Genomic DNA, 23,250 nt, shown 5'->3' on the forward strand with positions numbered 1-23,250 from the left:
CTTGCTCGCAGTGGATTTAATAATCTTTAAGTGATTGCAGTCAGGCCATTTACACAACGTTCCAGTCAAGACTTTAATGCCGTATTTGTCTGGAGTTACCCTCCCTTTCTCCATGTATATTCACTTCTATATGAATTCCAAAATTCAAATGTGCCCCACGAGCAGGGGATAGTGACCACGCTGTTTAGCTTTGGAGATATAAATAGTTCCAAATAGCCTTCATTTTCCATGATGAGACTAACGGTGTATTTCACGTTGTTCCAGTGACCACTTCCTCATTGACCTTCTCCTTATGATGACAACGATGCCAACCAGTAGGATCAAAGCAAGGCAACCAACGATGATACCAAGTGTGAGGCCAACTGGAGTTGAAGATTCAGTATCTGAAAATGCACAAGGCCGATGTATTAGATAGTTGAGAACATCATATGTTCAGTCTGAGGAATAACATATGTCATAACACATCTGAGAAATACCAGTATTGGGTACACATACCTTGACCAACTTCTTTTACAGCTGAGTATTTGATCATATACCCGTTGCCACCTTTATTCGAGTCAGAGATAAACATGACCAGCACGTCTTGGCCAGCATGTTTTGACGTAACTGTTAACTTTGTTTGGCCACAGGCTCGACCCAGACTTGGCGAAGCAGAACTCGGACCTGAATCATAGTGACATTTGTATTTTTTATTGTTGATACGTGAACGCTAACTCAATAACATTTTGAAATCATGTTCATCAGATTATTGCACTTACACCGCGGCGGACTAGACCGGACTAATGCCGATTTTACAGTTCTAGTCCAATGAAATACCATGCCGAAGTTTAAGATGAATACCCAAATCAGAGCCGACCAGTCTTTGTTTTATCCCCTTAGTGTTTAGCGTGCGGGAGGGTGACAACAAGTACCATCTTTTAACGTCTATTAGTATGACGTCGACGTGACCGGGCAGACGCTCTACCACTAGACCACGGAGGCGGCTGGAGCAGTATGACCAAATAAGGTTCTGCTTATGGTTATGTTATTCACACATGGAAACACATTCAAAGTTGGGAAGCTCCATGACACACTCTGTACTGTAAATATATGATGTCAACGCCAGAGATTAACCTGTGTCGATTATCCGCAGAAACAGATTCCTTCGGGTGTAAATCATCTTCGCAATGCAAACCAGGTTAGTAATTCATAGCATGAGCAACAATCCACGCTGTCGGTTACGTGAAGAATCGAGTGAAAGATCATGTTCTCACCATCAAAGAACTCCACAAAGTCTCTGGTGCAGCCCGTGTCCTCGGGGTGGGGCATGTTCATGTCTGTCACCTCCAGCTGGATGTAGTGGTCGTCAAAGATAGACTTCAATAGGGTGGAACAGTTCATCAAGCTGTCGGAGAGAACATACCACGTTAGGTGTAGAACAAACGGTGTCAATATATCAGCGACAGAAGCTAACAGTTTAAGCCCATTAGACAACACATAGCAAAACCATTAAAAAGTGCAAATTTCTACGAGTCCTATTGGGCAGTTTGGCATCGACTATAGGACTAGTGCCAATTTCTAACGCTGATATATACCTGTATTTTCAATTGCATGTTCGAGACAATATTTTGACAAGTTTTATAAGCTCTGAGGGAGTGAGTTGGTGAATTAAAATTTAAAGTAACATCGGCAGTATTTCAACCAAATTGTGACCTTCAAAGGTTATACATAATAAATATTTTTTAAGTGTGAAGTCCTGTCAACAACGGACAGTGAAATAACTAGATTCATCACAGATTGATATTTAAAACTAACATGGAACCATAAAAATACATCACTGTACATAACACTACATTATTAAAACGGGCTTATATATCCCCAGCAGCCAAAATTAGGCCACCATACTTGGGACCGTGGGGACCGTGGGGACTTACGATACTTCTGCTACCATCACGGTTCGGGATTTACGATTGAAACCATCCCTTCAGCTGCTGGTGATGGTACGCAATTTAGCCATCAGTTAAAATAAACAGATATAGTACGTTTAAAACTGTGGTATGAATAAATTACCCTCTCAGACTATGCATATCGACCACGAAAGTTCGCAAATCAAGAAAAGAAATTGTCTTGTAAGAGTGCATGTCAACGAAGATAACAGTCGATAACAGTGTTGAACCAGTGTTAACGTTTTAGTTGTGTATGTTAAGGTGCAATGTGCGTCGGTATATAATCTAATCAAAGCAGTGGATCAAACAATCCACCATATAAACCTTGATTGCTTACTTTGGGTATTTGTTGGGATACAATGGCGATTCTAGATTCCCCTTAGTGTTGGGATAAACACGCACTTCATTCGGGAAACCAAAACAACCGGCTGCAAATAACACAAATATTGCATGGATAAGAGGGGGAAATCCTGTATTGGAATACATGTATGTTGTTCAAGGACTAATCATGTTATGGTTTATCAAAAAGAAACAATCTGCCTGTCAGAATACTTAAGAATTTTCAACATTAGAATTTGAGGTTTGGATACAGTTGAACATTTTTAACGTCTCCAGTCTATTTTTGGAACATATGAGTAAAGCATTATGAATGTCAAATTGGATCTGTAACATATTCGACACAGAGTGAAAAATTGGACTAGGTTTAATTCTGAATTTGACAATAGTTTATTAATATCACGACCATAGAGAACTAGTATATAGTGGATACAAACCACAGATCATAGACGCGGCACTTCTGAGATTTGAACCTATGGTCACTGGAAACTGGCACAACAAAGGAAGACAACACCATGATATCCGTACCCCCATGTGACGTTTCTGTATCGTGTAATGCTAGGGGGAGATTCAGACATGCATGTACTTCACTCGGTCAAGGGTGCTATTACCATGTCATCAGTGTTCTCACTGTTTTCACCTGTCCAAAATATTTCCGGGGCTTTTTCACTGAACTCAACACCGCGATATGAAGCTGAGTGGGCCGAGTTTCTCTTCAGCATTATCTACTTGACTGTTTCAACGCCATGCCAAGAATAATATGTACTGCATGGACAATAGGTCACAACCTTGCAAGCATAAAGAATGTTTGGATCCCAAAGAGGTGTTGTAGGACTCGAATGTGTCTCGTTCCTGCCATAGTTTACATGTAGATCTCAATGGAGGTTTCGTAGCCAATATTATATTGGTCTTAGTGGGAATATATTATTATGGGATACGGATAACGGAATGCGGGGTCGTTTTATTAAGTTTCCAAGCTCCGAGGTTTCCATTCTTCAGAACTTTTAAGCATTCACCTTCCTAAATACGATCTCGGGTTATTAAACTTCTCGGGGCCTCTCCCTGACAGTTTACATGACAGTTACGTTCTTATTACTTAACACCTCCCGAAACTTATTTCCCACTTACCAAAGGTTCCAAATTTCGACATTTTATATTCAGCTTTAAACCCTCGTCTAGCCAGTTTGCTGTCTGTCCTGAAGACCACGGAGAGTTCTCTGTCTCGGCTGAGGAATGTACCTGTTTCGTTATCACAGATCTTTGAAATCTGACCAGATGATGAATATCCTGTAATATAAATGTCATAATTGTTAAACTTATGACATATGAACCGAGAATACAAGAAAACCGAGACCTCGCGCAAATAAACCTAATTATCGACGGGTTAGACTTTTCAGCGATCACACTATCTTTTCAGCAATCACATAATTTTTCATCGATCACATCATCGTTTCAGCTGTCTGATAATCGTCTATTCTATCATTAACAGACGCGTTTATATGCCATTTCGTTCTTTCACTTTTACTACATGGGGGATATTACTACTGGATTTCGCGATGGCCCCAAGGGGGCACCTGGCACCACTATTTATATCTGTCGACTCTGACACTAGCGAACCAGCTGATGAAGATATTATCGGTTTTCAATCTTATTACAGTTCAGAGCTGTTTGGCTAAATATCGTGAAGCGTCACTTGTTTGAAATCCAAGATTAGTGTATTTTCCAAGGTATAATTTTATGAATTGATTTCCCTGACGAACATAACGAAAGAAAACTTTGGCATTTGACCAGTGTGCAGGGGCTTTCAGCATCAATGAAATGTGTCCATATTGTTTAGATTTGTATCTTTCTTCCTCAAAATAAGGTGAATATAGCCTATGTGTTTATTTTCGTGCGTTTTGTCTTCCTGCAGACTTAGTCATCCGATTTGTCACTGTCACACCTACCTTGATACACTGAAATGTAGTTGTTGTTACAGTCGCTGACGTCACCAACATCAACCTCAAGGAATGATAACAGTACCTCGTAGCTGTCCCATTTAGAACGCACTGTCCAGGTAGCGTTTATGTCTCTGAAGAAAATGGCCGCCGTATTGACATTGTATAAATTAAAACAACTACATACGTTAATAAGTATGTTATGTAAATTAGATTTAAACATATTAAACATATATTATTCAAATCACGCGATGTTAACCTCTTGGGGATGCTAAAACTGACAATTGTTATGTTCCCTTACTTCACTTTTCCTCCCGGGAATCTGGGTGACATCAAAACGGTTTCTTCAAGCTGAGCTTCAATTGAACGTTGCAAGAGTGGCGTGACTGTAATTCAAACATACTGAATCAATATATGTATCATTTATCTCTTAGATTATCATTGGTAGAACTGAAGCTTATATGTATCATTATCAAATTGCTTATACTGGAGTGATGTATCCCGCTGAGTGAGTGAGTGTTTTTTACGCTGTTCTGAACAGTATTTCACAGGGTTATCTCCCAAAACCCCTACATCCCATTTCCCCTGCAACCCAGTTCCCCTACAATTAGTTAAAACAACACGCGGCATTTACCTGTCTGGCATTATGAACTCACCTAAAGGAGAAATTAAGGTCTGGAGTAGAGGTAGTAGAAATGAAAGGGGTATAGCTTTAGGGGATTAGGGGACTTAAAGGAAAGTTTAAAAAAAAAAAAAGATTAATGTAAGTGAATTAATGTAAGTGGCCTACCCCTACTCCCCCAGAACAAGATCCAGGACACGTGGGTTGACGCAATGGACAACACACCAGATGTACCAAGAGCTGTTGCGAGGGTCGGTTTATTTTTAATATGAACTTGATTCTCTCGATATCACACAATCGGTATGAGTAGAAGTATTTTTTTCATCATAACTAGCATTATTTACACTTTTAATTAATTGTTAATAGCAGTGAAATCATGTATCGGTACAGAGTATTATCAAATTCACAACACTTTACCTCGTGATATAGGCTCTGGATGTTAGATAACAAATAGTCCAATGTTTCTTGGTCACGGCACGTACCGTTGTCGCCAATTAACGTTAATATTCATTAATTCACCTTAATCGTCCTTAAGTTTCGTAACCAAAGATGTATTTAATGATTTACCCTGTGTTTCCACGTATCCAAACACAAATCCTACTTGAGTACTAGGCTTCTGTCCATTGTCTGTAGCTGTAAATACCAAGGTAAGAGACGCCTCTTGACCAGTGAAGGTGGGATTTCCATTGTTTCCAGACACTTGCCCCAGTAAGTAGCCGGATGTAGCGTCACCTGTCATAATAATAATACAGTCACCACGAAGCATTGGATGTTTGTCAGAATCCTCATGATGGTTATGGTTTATTTCCTCAGAGGAGGGGGATTCTCTACCAAGGATCTAAAAAACACGGAAACGAGCAAAATACGGTGGACCAAATAAGTGTATTCATCGGTATATGCACATCAACATGGAGAAATAGTTGTCATTGTGGAACATCATTTATATTCGCCAGTCACCACAGGGAACCATTACGGTGTTGAAGTTTAAGCATGGTGTCTACTTTGTTTAAGTGCGTTATTATTAGTTTTGCTGACGTTACCATGTGGAGTTCATTTTATTGAACAGTTTAACCAAATTTGGTCCAGAAACAAGCAGCAGGACAAGACGGATAATGACCAATTTGACAGTATTTACATAAAGAATGTTTGTTGAATTCTACCAATGGTTGTAAATCAACAATATGCAGGTAGTGACACAAGTACGTTGTTTAATATAGGAATACCATACATTGATGTATTCACAATACCCAGCGAAGAGTCGACACAATAATTATTCATAAAAACATCCATACACACACACACACAAGTTTGTTTTCAATAATGTACATGTCTGTTTGGAAGTTCGCCATAACTTATTATGTACCAAGTGCACATACCATCATACACTCTCACAACATCTGTACCGTCAAGTAGACCTGCTTCCAGAAACGTTACTCTGACTTTGTTTTCTGGGCTGTCGGCCGAAATGGTCCAGACACATTCCAAGGGGCTGAAACACAATCAACCAATCATGAATGTAGACATGTTTACGTAGTGGTGATGAGGGGACACTCAAAGTATGTGGTCTTTGAATATAGAACAATGTGAATTTTACATGTGTATGTACAATATTGACACACAACATTCAACATTCCGCGAAGCTGTTATGGTCATCCAATCACTTGGATTGGTGACTCTCTGAACTATATGGTCTCTGACTGTCAATGACTGTCTATCATGCCCAACTACAGGAACCGTCTGAGGGGGAATCACGGCGGACCAACGAACAGTAGAACATGAAGCACACTGCCACCATTCATCAAGGTTGATAACCCGTTTACTGCTGAACATAAATACAGTGCACTAATTCATGGTTACCTACTTGGGGTAGTTGGCGGGGTATCCTGGTGATGTAACATTCTGCGTTGTAGAGGTGGCAACGAGACTTCCCCCGCATGGTTCAGCTGGAGGCAGATCAAGAATTAATATGTACAACTATTTGATGTCCTATGAGAAATGCTGATTCACACACTGAAGGCTTTTCTTCAATACTTTTCATGTTGTTTGTTTAACGGCACACTTTACTGTATTCCAGCTACATGAAGGCGGTCTGTAAATAGTCGAGACTGGACCAGACAAACCAGTGATCATTATTTAAATGTATACGATACATATGTATCTTTATTCGATTTACCCTGTATTTCCACGTATCCAAATACAAATCCTGATTTAGCAAGTTCAGGAATATACGTCTGTCCCCTTTCGTTAGTTATAAACACCAAGCTAAGTGACGCCTCTTGACTGGTGAAGGAGGGTTTGTTCGTTCCAGACACTTGTCCCAGTAAGTAGCCGGAGGTAGAGTTGCCTAACAGTGTGAAGAAATAGGAATAATGAATATATGTTCGTCATAATGGCAACGTTGATGAAGGGAACACGACTGATATTTCTCTGTAAAATTAACTACGATAGTTCCTCCTGAGGGGTCCGAAAAACTCATTATAATCGATCAAACATGTACCCAAACATTTTAGAATATAAAACGTCGTCACGGAGCTGTGTTCCAATGATCAAGGTGTCATTACATAAGAATAAATTAATTAAAAAAATGTGGTAATAGGTTCACAGGTTTATTAATAACAGGTAATTGTACTAATAGATGACAATAAGAGATCAGAATAACCCAATCTGCTCAAGCTTATTTACAGTTATGGTGATGTCGGTTTGGTCCTACGTCACAACGTATTATGTACAAGTATAAAGATGCATACCATCATATACTCTCACCACATCCATTGCGTCAAGCAGCACTGCCTCCAGAAACGTTACCCGGACTTTGCTTTTTGGGTTGTCGGCCGAAATGGCCCAGACACATTCCACGGAGCTGAAACACAATCAATCAATCAACAATGTATACATATTTTGGGTGTGGATGAGGATGGGGGAGTCTCTGAAGTATATGACCTTCAGTTGGAGGCATAGCTCAACTTGATCATGCGGCTGACTTGTGAGATTTGAATACATTCTTGAATGGATCTTGAGCAAAGTGAATGATGCCAGACCCACAATCAGGACGTACACGCACGGTATTGCCATACATGAATGTGTCAATTCAAGGGCCGCAGAACATAAACACAGTGCACTAATTCATGGTTACCTACTTGGGATAGTTGGCGGGGTATCCTGGTGATGTAACATTCTGCGTTGTAGAGGTGGCAACGAGACTTCCCCCGCATGGCTCAGCTGGAGGCAGATCAAGAATTAATATGTACAACTAACTGATGAATGACGACACTGATACAAGGTACATGCATATCCTCTCAGTAATAATATCTTTCACAACAATGTTGTTGTTGTTTTTTAATTAGAATATAATATAAACAAGAATAAACGTCATGGGCTGAATCTAAATTTCTTACTTAACTGATCGAGTTCATTAGATTGGCGTTTTCTTTGTCAACCATGTGACAGCGTCCTAGGGGGCAGCCTGGGATTTTTGTTGATGAAGTCCTCGGGTTTTATATCTTGATCGCACAGTATATATACTGAAAAAATGCTAGGCCTCGATATTTTGGGGGATATTCTGTATCCTTAATATCTAACTTTGTTTGGTTCAGTATATACCAACATATTTCTTGCTATGATTTGCTAAGCCTCGTCACATGCATCGCAGTGAAAGTCTAGGATAATACTCATGGAATAACTTGTTAAAGTTGTTTTTCTACTTCGCCAAGTTTACCAAAATAAGAAGAGTGTGCCAGGATAAAGTAAGTATCTGTTATGGGTCTGGGAGAAAGGACAAAGCTAAAACAAACAACAGTACCCTTACTCGGTATAACATACCTCTGGTATAGTAATACTTCAGCTTAAAACCTGATTTAGTATTACGATCTCTCAATGATTTGAACTGGACCATTGCTGAATGTCCATACACATAGAATGTTGCAGGTCCTCGACAAGCTGTTGCAACAAGCCTATTGTATCTTGATTTCCCTAAAACACAAAGGATAGTCATTGCATTTTGAAGGAAAAGTTCCAAATAAAGTATATATATAACTATGTTTTACGTGGTCGTGAGAACGTGGTGGCAACAAACGAGTGAGAAAGTACATTCTTTGTCACCAACAACTGCCCATAAAACCAAGTGTTAGTGATGATAGTACGTTTTGTACATAGAATATAATAGATCATATAATAACTCAGTAAATATGTAGCCTTTAGCTTATTTGTTGTTTACCGCCGAGCACGGACATGCTCCAGCTATATGATGGCGGCCTGTAAATAATCAAGTCTGGACCACATAATCCAGTGATGCATATAATGAGCAACGTCTCATGAAGGCGAGGACCAAGTCACCGAATCTGACCACCAGCCCATAGCGTTGCCTCTTACGACAAGCAAGGGGGGGTGGGGGGGGGGGGGGGGGGGGGTGGGGGGGGGGGGGGGCGGTAATTTTAACCCAGACGCCCCACGGGGTACAACCTTCATCTATATATAAAGTTACATATAGTGACATGCAAAATGAATAATAAATTTCCTTACATAGTCAAATATATGTTTTTCGCAAATAGAAATGCTGATCATGTGGTTTACAACTGTCGGTTTCAGACAACGATTACCATCATAAATCCTGATGACATCTGACGAACACCCATCCGTCTCCACGAGCTCCATTTCTAGGACATCTATCCGGATACTGCCACTGGTGGGGTCAGGGGATTTTATCTCCCATCGACATTCAAGGTAACTATGGATACCAAGTAGACACAATTTATGGATAACCACTTCTATATTTTACTGTAAAGGCGACTTTTCGGTATAGATAAATTATGTCTATTTTGCCATCCGTCAACTTCTAAGCAATGCCTATCAAACAATTTACCTATAGATACATGAAATATACATGCAGATTATCACTTATTTGCCTTGTATATCTACGTTGTTTGGATTGAAAAGTTACACAATTAGTAAACTCGCTTGATAAAGAATAGTCATACCAGTAGGTTGGAAGACCTCAAGTAACGCGTGGTCTTAAAACATCACAATAGATTCTAGGTCACGTCAGCAGTACAACAACTTAAGAAAACGTTTGTAACAAAACTAACAATTAACATAGTAAACATTGCACTGTCTTGATTGCTGTTACCCTAAACTTAGCAAGGCTGTGTTTGTGTTGAATTGAGTTCAACTGAAAAGGTAACTTAAATGCAATAAGGGAGAAGCTGATCAAAGATTGCAAATATCAGACGTTTATCAATCCTTTGCATCGTGTACAGGTAAACGGTGAAGCGGTACCTTGGAAAAGGATTTGGGTATCCCGGTGTCATAAGGAATTGTTCCTCTTGTGTTGCCCGGAAATCACCACGACATGTAGACCCTGAAAAGAAATCATTTAAATCGTTTAATGGGTGGCCTACAATTGCTTTGCAGAATGTCGCCCTTTAGGCTTCCCAGAAAACTACGGTCGTAGGTTCGAATCCAATATCCGCCTTGATTATGTTTCTTGGTTTGTCAGCACCATACCCGTGATCATTGGTTTCATCACAATGGTACACGTCCCCGACCTTCATCACTTCGGGCCCTCCTCTCGCATGAAGCTGGCTACATGGCGGATAAACTGAAACACTGTCCACGCCGGAAAGCACAACGCTGTCACATCTCCTAACCATTTGCATAGCTCGATGATTACATGAAGGTATAAATGCAGCAAATCATATGTGAAGGGCGCATCACAGTGATGTACAGATTTGTTAGAAATGCTAAAGTACAGGGTAGACACAATCTTATGGATAACAACTTTTTAAATACTGTAAAAAGCGACGTTTTGTTACAGATCCTTATACCGTTGTCAAGCAAGACTGATTTAAGGCTAAAGTATCAGTGTATGGCGAACCTTCGAGGGCTCTATACTTGGCACGTATACTCAAACCCGGTGGTATCTTCAACCGCAGTAATGCCATGAACCCCCAACTTTGATAGACATTGGTCTTCCCAGGGCACCAAACATACCCATTCTTCAAGTACCTGTAAGCTGTAGCATAAAATGGAAAAGGTTACATCATCATTGCTCAGAAGCACTTTTTTTCCAAAAAGCTTACCATTGCCTCAAAACAAATATACATTGTATATAAAACGTCAATGCCATGGAAAAAACAGTCATGAGTATAGCGAAAACGATAAAAAAAAAAGCGCGGGAAATAATATGAATGGATCCCTGAAAACAAGTAATGGCACCAGGTGTTCGCGAAAAGGGAAAGCCGACAAGCCCGGATAAATGGAGTATGCTTAAAATGCGAAAAAAACGTTCACTTCATCAATAGAGGGAATATCAATTCGGTTGTTACTTTAGCGCCATTTAAGAGTCACCATGTGTGAGAGAATTTGCCATTCTATATTTTTCGTTTAGAAACTTGATTATGTACAAATACTGAAAAATCATTACAGTTTCCAAATCTGATGTTGACGTCTTGACACGTGCTGATGACATCACCAGCGGTTTCTATGGAGACACGAACTCGCTGACCTTCGGGTGCCCTCACAAACCAATAGCACGAGCGCGATCTGTAGAAGAATGATAATTTAGAAAATATGAACGAGAGACCACAGCCATTTATTTACTTATTCATTTACTTATTCAAGTTAATACATCAGTAGTAATTTCACCATGATCCCCATAAGATGGTCTAGCTTTGTTTGATGTTGGTCTATGGCCTTGTATTAATTCATACACCCTAACTTCTTGAGTAATTATGTGTTTAAATTTTGATGTGGTTTGTTTTAAACTTCAACTTAAATATTTGTGTTACTGTTTTACTGTTATCAACGCTACATGGCTGAAAATATTGGCCATGCGATGTAAATCTCAATCACTCACCATAATGTTTCCCTCACAGTCAAGTGACCACCGTGTGTAGATGTGTTACTTCTTACTTTGAAGCAAGTCATCTAATGTAAAAGCCTTATACATAATGCAGTTTTAGAGGTAAGAAGTCAATGATTACATAAAACGAATTAAATATATCTTCTTTAAAATACTTAAAACACAAGCTGTTTGCAGGTGACCTTAGGATACCTTAGGATACCATATTTTTTTATCAGATCATGCTTTAACTGTGCACAGGAGATTCATTTCTACTAACACGTAAATATGATTCACAGATACAGTCCGTTTGACTCATTTTCCCTACCACAGAACGTGCAGTGCATGCGTGCTTGCACTGTTCCTTCCGCGGTTTGTCCTCCTACGTGTCATGTACACATTTCTATACAAAATTACATGATAGTTTCTTAAAGAACTTCATCCGTCATGGGTCTTAAAATAAATAAATTCAGATTTTGTTGGGTACAGGGTATTCATGGTCAAGTACCGTATTGATGTTTCATACACTTTTCTGGATTTCGAGTTATTTTGCAATACATCGTTCTCATTTGGAGTCAAACGGACTGTAGCTTACATGAATGTATGAACGACGTGGTAACTACAGGTTTTATGCAGCAGTGGTTAAATTAAAGCTACAAGTCTCGTTCTGTTGTTGATTGTTTCATGCAACTGTAAAGGAGGATACATCTGGCAAGCAGGATGACCTGAGCGTCTATCATTTTCAATGGCTTGGATGGTACAAACGCCCGTCAGGAAGCAAGCACTGCTCATGCCCTGAGTAGCCAGCCTCTCTCCAGTAGGAAGTGAAAGGTTCTCACGAACGACCGTTGCAAGCTGATTACTTACACCAGAACACCAACAGGGTACCCGACAGAAAAGATGCTGTACTCTGTGGATGACACGGCGGTCACCGAAGGCCCATAACAGCTGATGTCTGTAAATGATTTGAAAAACATTAGCTATATACATTGTACAAACAGGTAAATAAGAATTTGACATCCATAATATAATATTATCAAGCTGTATACTTAAATATAACATGAAGAAGGATCTAATGTCAGGGAATATATCTAAAAAAAACTTGAGGGAATATTATAATACTTGACATTTAGGGATTATGTATATTGCCCGAGTGAATCAGACATGAAAACTATGTACTGAACATTTCAGGGATTATAGTGAGTGAGTGAGTGAGTGAGTTCGGTTTAACGCCGCTTTTAACAGTATTCCAGTTACATCGCGGCGTGTCAGCTTAATGTGGGAGGAAAGCCCGAAGTGATGCAGGTATCAGACGTTTACCACTTCGGTGAAACCCAGGAGCACGGGTATGGTGCTGACAAACCTAGAAACATTATCGGGGCGAACCGGGATTCGAACCCACAATCATGGGTTTCTGGCCTGCCCAAGGGACGCAACTCTGCACAGCGAATCGCGGGGCCTTAGACGACTGGGCCAGCCGTGCCCCCTCAGGGATTATACATATTATTGGACATACCCCTGTAACATGTAAGTTAAATGCATATACCTAGTATTGTCGAACTAACTACTATGTCGGAAATAAAGCGAGGAAGCAGTGCGGTCACAAGACAAGACAAGGGTAGATTAACTACCCAGTGACAACAGAAAGGTTAATAACATACAAGTAGAACGTAGAGTTGGCTTTGATCTCGATCTCCCGGCGCAAAAGACCGACTATACCAAGGGGTTGCGTCTGATTCTGGTCTCAGACAATAGGCTCTATTAAAAACATACTTATCTGTCCTTGTTTTGCATTCGCTAGACGGGTGATTTTTAGGCGAACAAACGCGTGAGAGCTTTGTTATAAACTGTAAGGTGAAGCGCCACTGCCTCTGTGATTGTGTTATTGTCCTACTGGAAATTGTTTGTTTGTGCGTGTGTTGTTTAACGCCGCACTCACCAGTATTCCAACTAATTGACGGCGGTTGGCAAACAATCGAGTGACCAGACAAACAGTGATTGATATTATGAGCTGCGATCTAGCGGATAGGGTACGATGAGGCGCAAAACAAGACACCCAGTTTGGCCATCCCATCCATTTTGTCACTTCTTACCAACATCGGTTACTGGAATCCGAAAGTGGTGCTCACTTTAGGACTCGGATTTACTGCATTACCGTCCCTGTGAGTGTTGTTTCTTACTTCCTATTATGTGTACAGTGAACCTTCGATAGGTCTACTCATTTATCTCAATATATAGCTTAATACGATATCGGTACTGTATATGGTCATATAATAGCAGTTTGTATCAAACAAAGGAAAACAATACACGGTGGTCACAATACTTCCGGCTCGAGCAGAGTTTCCCTTAGTCATTCGGATAATTTGAATATGGGTGTACTGTCCCTTATATAATAATGACACTATGCGAAGTGTAATATAAGGGAAAGAAGACAAGTCACAGTCGACAGTTTGAGCTTTTGTAAACCATAATCAGCAGCCATTCGTGACATCCAATCCCCATTACAGCCACCTTGGGCGACAACTAGTGATTATTGCATGTATATGTACATGTATATGTACCTTTCTATAGTACATATTATCCAAGGAATTGCCGTACAAACCCGATTGTCGATATTCTAGATCAAATGCGTTTGTGTCCGTTACTTCAGCCGAGGGATAGCGCAGAGTGAGGACGTTGCCGGAACTTTGGAAGGTGCTTGTGTAGTTGCCACAAACCAAACCGAGGATGGCGCCGGATGAATCTGTAAAGAAGAGGCACCAAAAAGCATTCATGATGGAGCTTGTACCCTTATTATCGAACATGGCCTCATGTTTAAATGATTTGATTTGGAAGTGAGCGAAGCTTTAAGGTTCGTGTTATCGATAGATCTGAGTGAGTGAGAAAGTGAGTTGGGTTTTACGCCGCTTTTACCAATATTCCAGCAATATCAAGAAGGGACACCAGAAATGGGCTTCATAATTATATTGTCACCCGGGCCTTCCGCGTGACGAGCAAACGCTTTAACCACTAGGATAACCCATTTCCCCTGATGGTTATGACTATTGGATGATATCATATGATTATTGACAGATATCATCTGACAACTGAAGGATATCATCGTACTATGGACTTCATAACCTTTGACTATTGGAGGATACTTTGCGATTTTTGAATATCACCTGACCTTTGAAGGATGTCACTTGATTATTGAAGGATGTCACTTGACTATTGAAGGATATCACTTGACTATTGAAGGATATTACTTGACTTTTGACGGATATCACTTGACTGTTGAAGGATATCACATGACTATTGAAAGATATCACTTAAATATTGAAGGATATCACTGGACTACTGGAGGATATCACTGGACTACTGAAGGATATCACTTGACAATTGAAGGATATTATCTGACTATTGAAAGATGTCACTTGACTGTTGAAGGATATCACATGACTATTGAAAGATATCACTCGACAATTGAAGGATGTCACTTGATTATTGAAGGATATCACTGGACTACTGGAGGATATCACTGGACTACTGAAGGATATCACTTGACAATTGAAGGATATTATCTGACTATTGAAAGATGTCCCTTGACTGTTGAAGGATATCACATGACTATTGAAAGATATCACTCGACAATTGAAGGATGTCACTTGACTATTGAAGCATATCACTTGACAACTGAAGGATATCACTTCACTATTGAATGATATCACTATACTATTGAAGGACATCATCTTACTAATTAAGCTATCATGTAGGACCTATTAAAAACACATGCACATATATGTACGTAATATTGCCGTTGTAGTGTTCTTACCGCCATCGTGTACGGCGATGCTGTTACTGACGTCACATGTCGCGTGGTACGTCAAGTTGACATTCTTGAAAGTCACGATTATAGCGCCGATTGCAGCTTTACCCTTTATTGACATTGTGCACGTCCCTCTTCTGAAAAGGTAGTGCACTTATCAAGTTAGTAGTCTCCTCTAACAACGCAAACAACAATTAGTATTAACACTCTAAGGTGTCGGTATACATGTGTAGATTTGAACACCTGGTTTTCATCACCATTTGCAGTGATCCATATGTTCATATGTTATTTATATTAGTTTCACCACTATTTCGCTATTTACGACCAAAGGAATCTGTTTCGGCATGTAATCGAGACTGATTGATGTTGACGTTATGTATTTATGTGCGCTCAAGTCTGTGCATAACGATCAATGAATGTGAATGATATATGACCATATATTTTACGATGCACAAATCACTAAATCAACTCTTGCAAGTCAGATATGGGTAGAAATACTTATGTAACGTATCGAACACGTGTCTTAAGAATTCGTGGCCCTGTCTCAGGCGCCGGAAAGCACTTTGCAGAGGTGCATTCCTTGCATGCCAGGATACGTTGGTTGGGGGTTGGAATTCCAGATTCGCCCTGATAATGACATCCTAAAACTAAATCCACTCAACCTCCTATATTCCTCCTACGGTGATGACGATGTGATGTATGCAAACAGTGACTCACACACTATGAACACTGAATAATTGAGTCATACATCCAAAATGGAAAAAAGAAACAATTAAAATATGCTCGAAGGCCAAGCTCCTAATGCTATCTATCTTACCGTCCAACCACAGGTTCCTTCAGACTGTCCATGGGTGTTGCAAGGAAGGTCTCATCACACCATTTGGCTGACAAAAAGATTTCAAATGATTGATATCTTTGTCAAGAAAAATAATTCATCATCATCATCATCATCATCATCATGCATGCTTACTACTACATGCACCACGTTTGAGATGCAGCGGTTGTTGAAATATTACTGATATCGTTACATCAACATCATTGAACAGTGTTAGAAAGCATCATGTTGTATGTTTCCTAGCTTATTAGGAATAGAGGCGCGAACCGTGACTTGCTTCATGTTGCCATGAGTAGCCATAGTATTTCCTGCAACAATTATAGGAATATTATACAAAACAAAACGTTTCTAGCATTTTAGTTTAGACGAAATGTCGGATCACATATCGTTTTCCTAAATCCTGTTGTGACGCAATACTGACTAACAGTCCAGTTCTGGTCAGTTCAGTTCAGTTTATTCTCAGAAAGACAAACCAACGGTGGTACATGGAAACAAATTATAATATTAGTTCACATATAATAAATGACAGGGGTATTGTGAATATACATAGAGTGAATAAAAGTTACAATGAAATATGACCAGATTAAAGTGACAAGAATCTCATCCGACAAGTGTTTCATATCTTTTACTCTGATGCTGGAAAAAACTTTTTTTTCAATATATACATATAAGTCCATTCGGAGATATCTTTAGATATGGACAAAGACCGCCACTGGAGAAGCGCTTCACATCTGAATAGGTAACATAGGTTATGAAACTTGTCACCAACCGCCGGAGAACTACGTAAATTACACAAACGTTCCACTCTTGAGACATCAGACCAGCGTCCAATTTCAATTGGTAAGTTATGGTTTGTAGTTCTAATTTTAAGATAGGGTGATAAACGTTTTCAGGTAGATAAAGAAAACAAAGGTTACATTTTCTTTAAACATTTTATACACCCTTAAGACACTCAGTAATGGAACTGTGCCAGTTCTACAGGAACTGATCTTTCAGTATTTCTTCAACTCTCACAGCTAGCCATGATGGGTTGTCACCGAGTCCACAGTTGTTTAATATTTTCTTGACAAAAGATGTCCATGTACGTTTTTCAGAGATGCCAACGTAGTTACGGGTGATGAATTTATTAATAATATTTGTTAATTTTGGATTTTGATTAAACTGTAGATTGTAAATAGTGTAGATTGCCATTTAATGCCAGAATAGAATAACACCTTTGTACATTTTGATATAGAGGGGTTCCCTTCGGAGTTCCTCATAAATCATAAGACCTGCTGCCAGTTTAAGTAATTTTAAAAGAACCTTTTCGATTTATTAAATGTTTTTAAAAGCCCAGATTTCAAAACAGTACATTAGGATAGGGTCAATCAAAGTGTCAAATGTGGATATTAAACAATCCAAAGGCAAATTAATATTGCGTGCTTTTTCAATAATGAGAACATAGCTTTTGTTGCATTTTCTGCTATAATTCTACAAATCTGCCGTTTCTGTGCAACTTTTCAAGGTAAGTATAATTATCGACAATTTCTATAGCTTGACTGCCGAAGGTGAACAGTAGTTAGTACACACCACAAAATAATAATTATCAGCAGAAGAAATACGTTTCTTCTGCTGACGTCACTTCCTGTTGGTGCAACGTCGCCAGCGAGTCGACCTACGCTGTTGCAACAAAAATATAGTAGGTTTTACTAGTTTAGTATGTCTTTTGAGGAACACTGTCCTGAGAAAAGCTATCAAGATGATATCAGGAAAGATATAAAAGATACTCTCGAATGTTTATTGCGGAGTCAACAGCATACCAACGCATTGATACAACAGTCTCTGGAATTGAATGCCCAAAATGGCGGACATGCTCCCCAAGGTGCGTCGAGTTCACCGAGTCCCGGTTTTAGCAACGCTGAAGTCGCCACCGGCACAACACGACAACATGCGACGAATGCAGTTAATGTGCAGTCTGAAATTCAAGTAATCAAGGACAGTTATCAACGTGTCAAGCTAGCTGCCGATCACAAACTGCAGGATTCTCGCGGAGGAATAAAACGCCAGGACCAAACAACCTATTCTATTATAGCAAAGTGTGCGCGGTATATTGAAACCGGTTTGAAAATATTACAAAGCATTGAGTCAAATGACAGTGAGAATATTCAGGATCTTTATGTTGTACTGTTAGCTAATATTCGTTATCTACAAGATGAATATGCTGCTCTTTTAGTTGGTGGTGTTGTTAACCCTGAAACCGCACGATTGTTCAGAACATTTAGAAGAAATACCTCTGGTTTTACTCCAGACACAATAAACGACCTGAGAAACGCTGCAGCCGTAGCTTCAGTATCAGTACAGCAAGATCGGGGATCCTACCGTGGACGCTTTCCGTTCCGACAAAGAGGCCGAGGATTCAGATCACGTGGATTTGGACGCGGTGACTTTAACTTTCGACAAGCACATTCTTCACAAGACGTGTTCACGGGTCGAAACATCCCTACCACTCGCGATAATGAAGGGGGACAATAAATATCGAAAGACATTGCAACAAATTCCAGTTATAAAATGTCAGCGGTCAAGGAAGAAACTTTGATTTTACTGGAGTCAGACATTAAATATATTCTTTATAACATTGTATAAAATTGTTAAACGTTTGAAAATTGCCAAGAGAGCGTATAAGATGACAAAAGTAGTCTCCCTTGTTTTGTATATACTAGATTTCCATTTGTGTTAGTTAGAGGTTGGATTACCTCCCTTAGACTGATATGTTTTAATTTCTTTCTCTATTATTATGTTTATTTTTTATTTATTTTTATTTTATGCAAGTGTCTTAGTTTATGTTCATTTAGAAATATTTGTATGTTTCGGCTTTAAAACATTTCGATTAGGTATTTTACATTTGATGTTTTAAATGTGTTTTCCAAAAACGACCCTACATTTCAAGGCAGGTAATATTCAACGACACAAAGATGCATGGCGTGAGATAGGAGCTCCAGATAATGTTTGTAAATGGGTTTATGGTGGCCTAAAAATACCATTTACTAAAGAACCACAAACTTTTCAGCTGTCTAACCACAAATTCAGTAATAAACAATATCAATTTGTGACAAGTGAAATTCGGGCATTGTCGTGTTCGGGAGCAATTGAGATATGCTGTCGAAAACCAAAATGTGTATCGCCTAAAAAGGGGGGGGGGGGGAAATTACGATTGCTACATGATTTACGGGAGCTGAACAGTGCATGCTTAAAACAGGGATACCAATGTGAGGACATTAGAACGGTTAGACAGTGTGTTAAAGCAGGTGATAGTTTAGTTACCCTTGACATTAAAAACGGATTTTATCATATACCCATACACCAAGATGACAGAGATTATCTTGGGTTTCAGTGTCAAAATACATTTTATCGATGGAAGGTTCTCCCATTTGGCTTATCAATAGCTCCATACTATTTTTGTAAAATATTCAAACCAGTTGTTACGTATCTGCGATCTCTTGGATTGAGAGTTGTGTGTTATGTAGATGACATTCTACTTATGAGTACTCCTGCACAAAACGAACAGTTAGTGAACACTCTTTCAAAGCTTGGGTTTTTTATCAATTGGGATAAGTCTGACTTAGAGCCAAGCAACACCAAGTCTTATTTGGGTTAAATAGTGTGCACAGACGGAGAATTGAGTTGAATCTCAGTTGAGAATCCCATCATCACGGGTAAGGAAACTGAAAAAAGACATAAGGCGTTGTATTGATTTACCTAGGATTGAGGCCAGAGAGTTGGCTCGCATCTCTGGTCAGTGTGTATCAATGTTCCGGGCTGTTGCCCCAGGGAAACTAATGCTCAGAAATACATACAGACTTCTTAGTAGAAGAAATAGTTGGGGCGATAAATTGACACTAGATTCGCCAGCTAAGGAGAATATGTTGTGGTGGTTTACTGCTCTTGATAACTGGAATGGACAAAGCATAATCATTCGACAACCTGAAGTGCAAATAGTTACCGACGCAAGTTCGACAGGTTACGGCGCGGTATGCAACGGGAAACAGGCAGCAGGATGCTGGCCTCCACAGATAAGCAGACTTCACTCAAACAACAGAGAGATGTTAGCCATTATCATGGCGTTGCACACCTTTGGTCCAAGTTTAAAAGGAAAAGTTGTGAAGATTCTGTCTGACAACATATCTGCAGTATGCTACATAAATCAACTGGGAGGTCCAAGTCTGCCCCTGACAAATATCATGAAATCAATATGGATGGTGGCTCACATGTACGACCTTCATATTCAAGCAGGCTTCCTGGCTGGATGCAAGAATTTAGAAGCAGATGCTCTCAGTCGTCTCCCAGACCTATACGAGTGGCAACTGAATCCAGCCCTATTTCAATACATAGACAAACTGTGGGGACCCCACTCAATAGACCGGTTTGCGACCATGTCAGATGCTCAGCTGGGAACATACAACAGTCGATTTTGGGACCCGGGCAGTTCAGGAGTGAACGCTTTGTCTCAAGCAAACTGGGGGATTCACAACAACTTTGTGAATCCGCCCTTCCGTCTATTACCAAAGGTCATAGACAAGGTCATCCAGGAAAAAGTAATCGCGACTATCATAGCACCTGCGTGGAGAAACAGGCCGTGGTTTCACAAATTGAGAAAGATATTGACCTGTCCCCCAATTCGAATTCCAAAGACCTCCTGGACAATTCTAAGTTCAACGAGAAAGGTGGAACCTTTGAGAAATCACAAATGGCGCCTATACGCCTGGAGAGTGTGTGGAGACGGAATCTAGAACAAAAAGGTTGGTCAGACAGGGCCATAAGTCAACTACCACTTTGTCTGCCACCAAGCACTCTTAAAGTGTACAACGGAGCTATTCAGAAACTACAACAATTGTGTCATGATAATGAACGGTCATTTCCGAGATGTGATGAAATAACTATAGTTGACTTTTTGTGCTCAATAGCTGATAGTTCATCTAGACCATTATCTCAAACAAAGACAACAGTCGCTGCTCTCACTCACTTGTTCAAATGTGCGAACGAGGAGTCAGATTACGAAGTCAATATGATCAAAGCATTGATTAAATCTAATACTCTACAACCCCGTAAACGGTCAAAGATCATGCCTGTGGAACCGTTTATCAATTTATTTCGTCAATGGCCAAACAATCTGCATCTACAGCTTAAATTGTTAAGGTTAAAGGTTATTGTATTGTTGTCTTTAACATTAATGTTGAGACCCTCGGACATAGCCCCTAAAGTCGTTGTGTTTGATCCCAATGACAATGTGAAAAAAAGTGGTATTTTCAACTGATGATGTACTTTTCCATGATGATGATAGCGCAACCATATGGTTGCATGGTATAAAGAAGGACGCTGACAGGTCAGGATTCGAGGTACATCTCCCACCAGGATCAGAGAGAAAAGTTAACCCAGTTGAAGCTCTTAAAGTGTACAGAGAACGGAGAAATGGTGTTAGTCCCAAACAGGATATGCCAGTATTTCTACAACGAACTTACAAGGCAATAACTGCTGCTACAGTCGGTTCGATCCTAAACGAAGCAATCAGATTTGCAGGTTAAGGTGGATGTTATACAGCTAAATCTTTTCGGCCGACGGGGGCGACTAAGGCTATAGACATGGGGTTTGAACCAGATACAATTATGCGCATAAGTCGTTGGAAGACAAAATCAGTGTTCTTTGACCACTATGTACACAGTAAAACCCCTGCCTCTTACACGACTGATGTTTTGACAAAATGAAGTTTATTGTTTGCATTTATGATGTTTCGATGATGTCTATTACATAAAACGTTAATTTCATATATACATTTTGCAGAATGCATGCATTTTCTGTTAAATATCTGGTAGTAGTTCTATATTTAGGCTTTAACTATTATTTTAATTTTGTGGTGTGTTGATAACGTAGGTTTCAGTAAACAGTAGTTAGTACACACCACAAAATAATAACTATCAGCAGAAGAAATACGTTTCTTCTGCTGACGTCACTTCCTGTTGGTGCATTTTCTTCTATTTCTTTTGATTATATAATGTATAGTTTAAAGACTTTCTGGTGACGTTGTATTACGGGAATAAAGGCTATAACTATTATTTTAGTTTTGTGGTGTATTGAGTATTATAGTTCAGGCCCGCTTCCAGACAAACTTGGTTTTGGACAAGTTTACATTTAATTTCCACCGTGAATAATATCTATGCAAATTGTCAACTGATGGTTGTAGGTCTGCAGGGTCTTCACTGAATAAGACAGCATCATCTGCATACAACAAAACAATCAACTGCAGGCAAAATATTCAAAGAGTTATCATTTACAGATTCTAAAGTGAAATTGCTTACACAATCAAATGCAGTTTCCTGACCTGTGATAGTCAAAGAGTTATTATTTACATATTCTAATGTGCAATGACAGAATAATTAAAGGTTGCTGTCTACACTGTTGAGATAAACACATTCACTCACGGCCAAGGTCACATCACACAAACCTGTTTACTGGCTATTCAAGCATGAAGGGTATAACGAGGGCATGATGCAGCTATTGCATTCCTAACACAACTCTATTATACACTTTATAATAACTCAATATAGAGTAACAAAACAGGCTGAGCAAATACAGTGATACCCTGTGAGTCTGGACAGTATTACCTTTAGGGTAAAATAGATTAACAAACAGGATTAACGAATCATCGACAATCACGGATAAGAGCAACATTGCAAGTACATTGTAAATGTAAACCTGTTTATAAATCGTCCCGAAGGCGAGGTTTCCGCACCAACGGGGTTTCGCTTTATATCAATGTGAATGATGATAACATGTTATAATGTAAGAACACACAACACTCATAGACAGTATACAGGTCATACCTTTAGCTATGGTTGTTGTGTAAAGCAGACAAAACGCCAGATTCATAAAACGTCCCATTGTCAAAGTGACAGTTACGTTATATTTAAAACACTCCTCCTCG

The 23,250-nt window shown here is 39.5% G+C and overlaps 1 protein-coding gene across 2 annotated transcripts; it reads right to left on the reverse strand.

Annotated features, from left to right (window-relative positions):
* Nucleotides 1–23,250, reverse strand: LOC124148093 (deleted in malignant brain tumors 1 protein-like). 2 transcript variants are annotated; one of them, XM_048385151.1, is made up of 23 exons: nucleotides 23,150–23,250; nucleotides 16,278–16,344; nucleotides 15,467–15,597; nucleotides 14,258–14,398; nucleotides 12,523–12,610; nucleotides 11,239–11,357; nucleotides 10,690–10,827; nucleotides 10,092–10,173; nucleotides 9,416–9,543; nucleotides 8,640–8,789; nucleotides 7,958–8,039; nucleotides 7,568–7,680; nucleotides 6,994–7,164; nucleotides 6,682–6,763; nucleotides 6,197–6,309; nucleotides 5,388–5,552; nucleotides 4,500–4,584; nucleotides 4,208–4,332; nucleotides 3,390–3,548; nucleotides 2,263–2,353; nucleotides 1,254–1,384; nucleotides 496–663; nucleotides 1–383 (listed from the first exon to the last, which is right to left on the reverse strand). In XM_048385151.1, exons 1-23 carry the CDS (start codon nucleotides 23,205–23,207, stop codon nucleotides 238–240), a joined length of 2,733 nt encoding a protein of 910 aa, XP_048241108.1. In that variant the 5' UTR covers nucleotides 23,208–23,250; the 3' UTR covers nucleotides 1–237. The 2 variants fall into 2 exon arrangements, with proteins under 2 accessions (XP_048241108.1, XP_046374990.2); XM_046519034.2 differs by lacking the exons at nucleotides 6,994–7,164; nucleotides 7,568–7,680; nucleotides 7,958–8,039.

The sequence above is a fragment of the Haliotis rufescens genome, unplaced genomic scaffold (genome assembly GCF_023055435.1).
Source record: "Haliotis rufescens isolate VD_foot unplaced genomic scaffold, xgHalRufe1.0.p SCAF_1, whole genome shotgun sequence".
Classification (NCBI taxonomy): domain Eukaryota; kingdom Metazoa; phylum Mollusca; class Gastropoda; order Lepetellida; family Haliotidae; genus Haliotis; species Haliotis rufescens.

What these genes read in the sequence shown, in the direction of transcription:
- LOC124148093 (XM_048385151.1), bottom strand. Translation starts at nt 23,207, where the DNA reads ATGGGACGTTTTATGAATCTGGCGTTTTGTCTGCTTTACACAACAACC. An exon ending in TCTAGAATATCGACAATCGG is followed by an intron (nt 12,611 to 14,257) that starts GTTTGTACGGCA and finishes AATCATTTACAG; the next exon opens with ACATCAGCTGTTATGGGCCT. An exon ending in TGTTGTGAGAGTGTATGATG is followed by an intron (nt 5,553 to 6,196) that starts GTATGTGCACTT and finishes TTATTATGACAG; the next exon opens with GTGACGCTACATCCGGCTAC.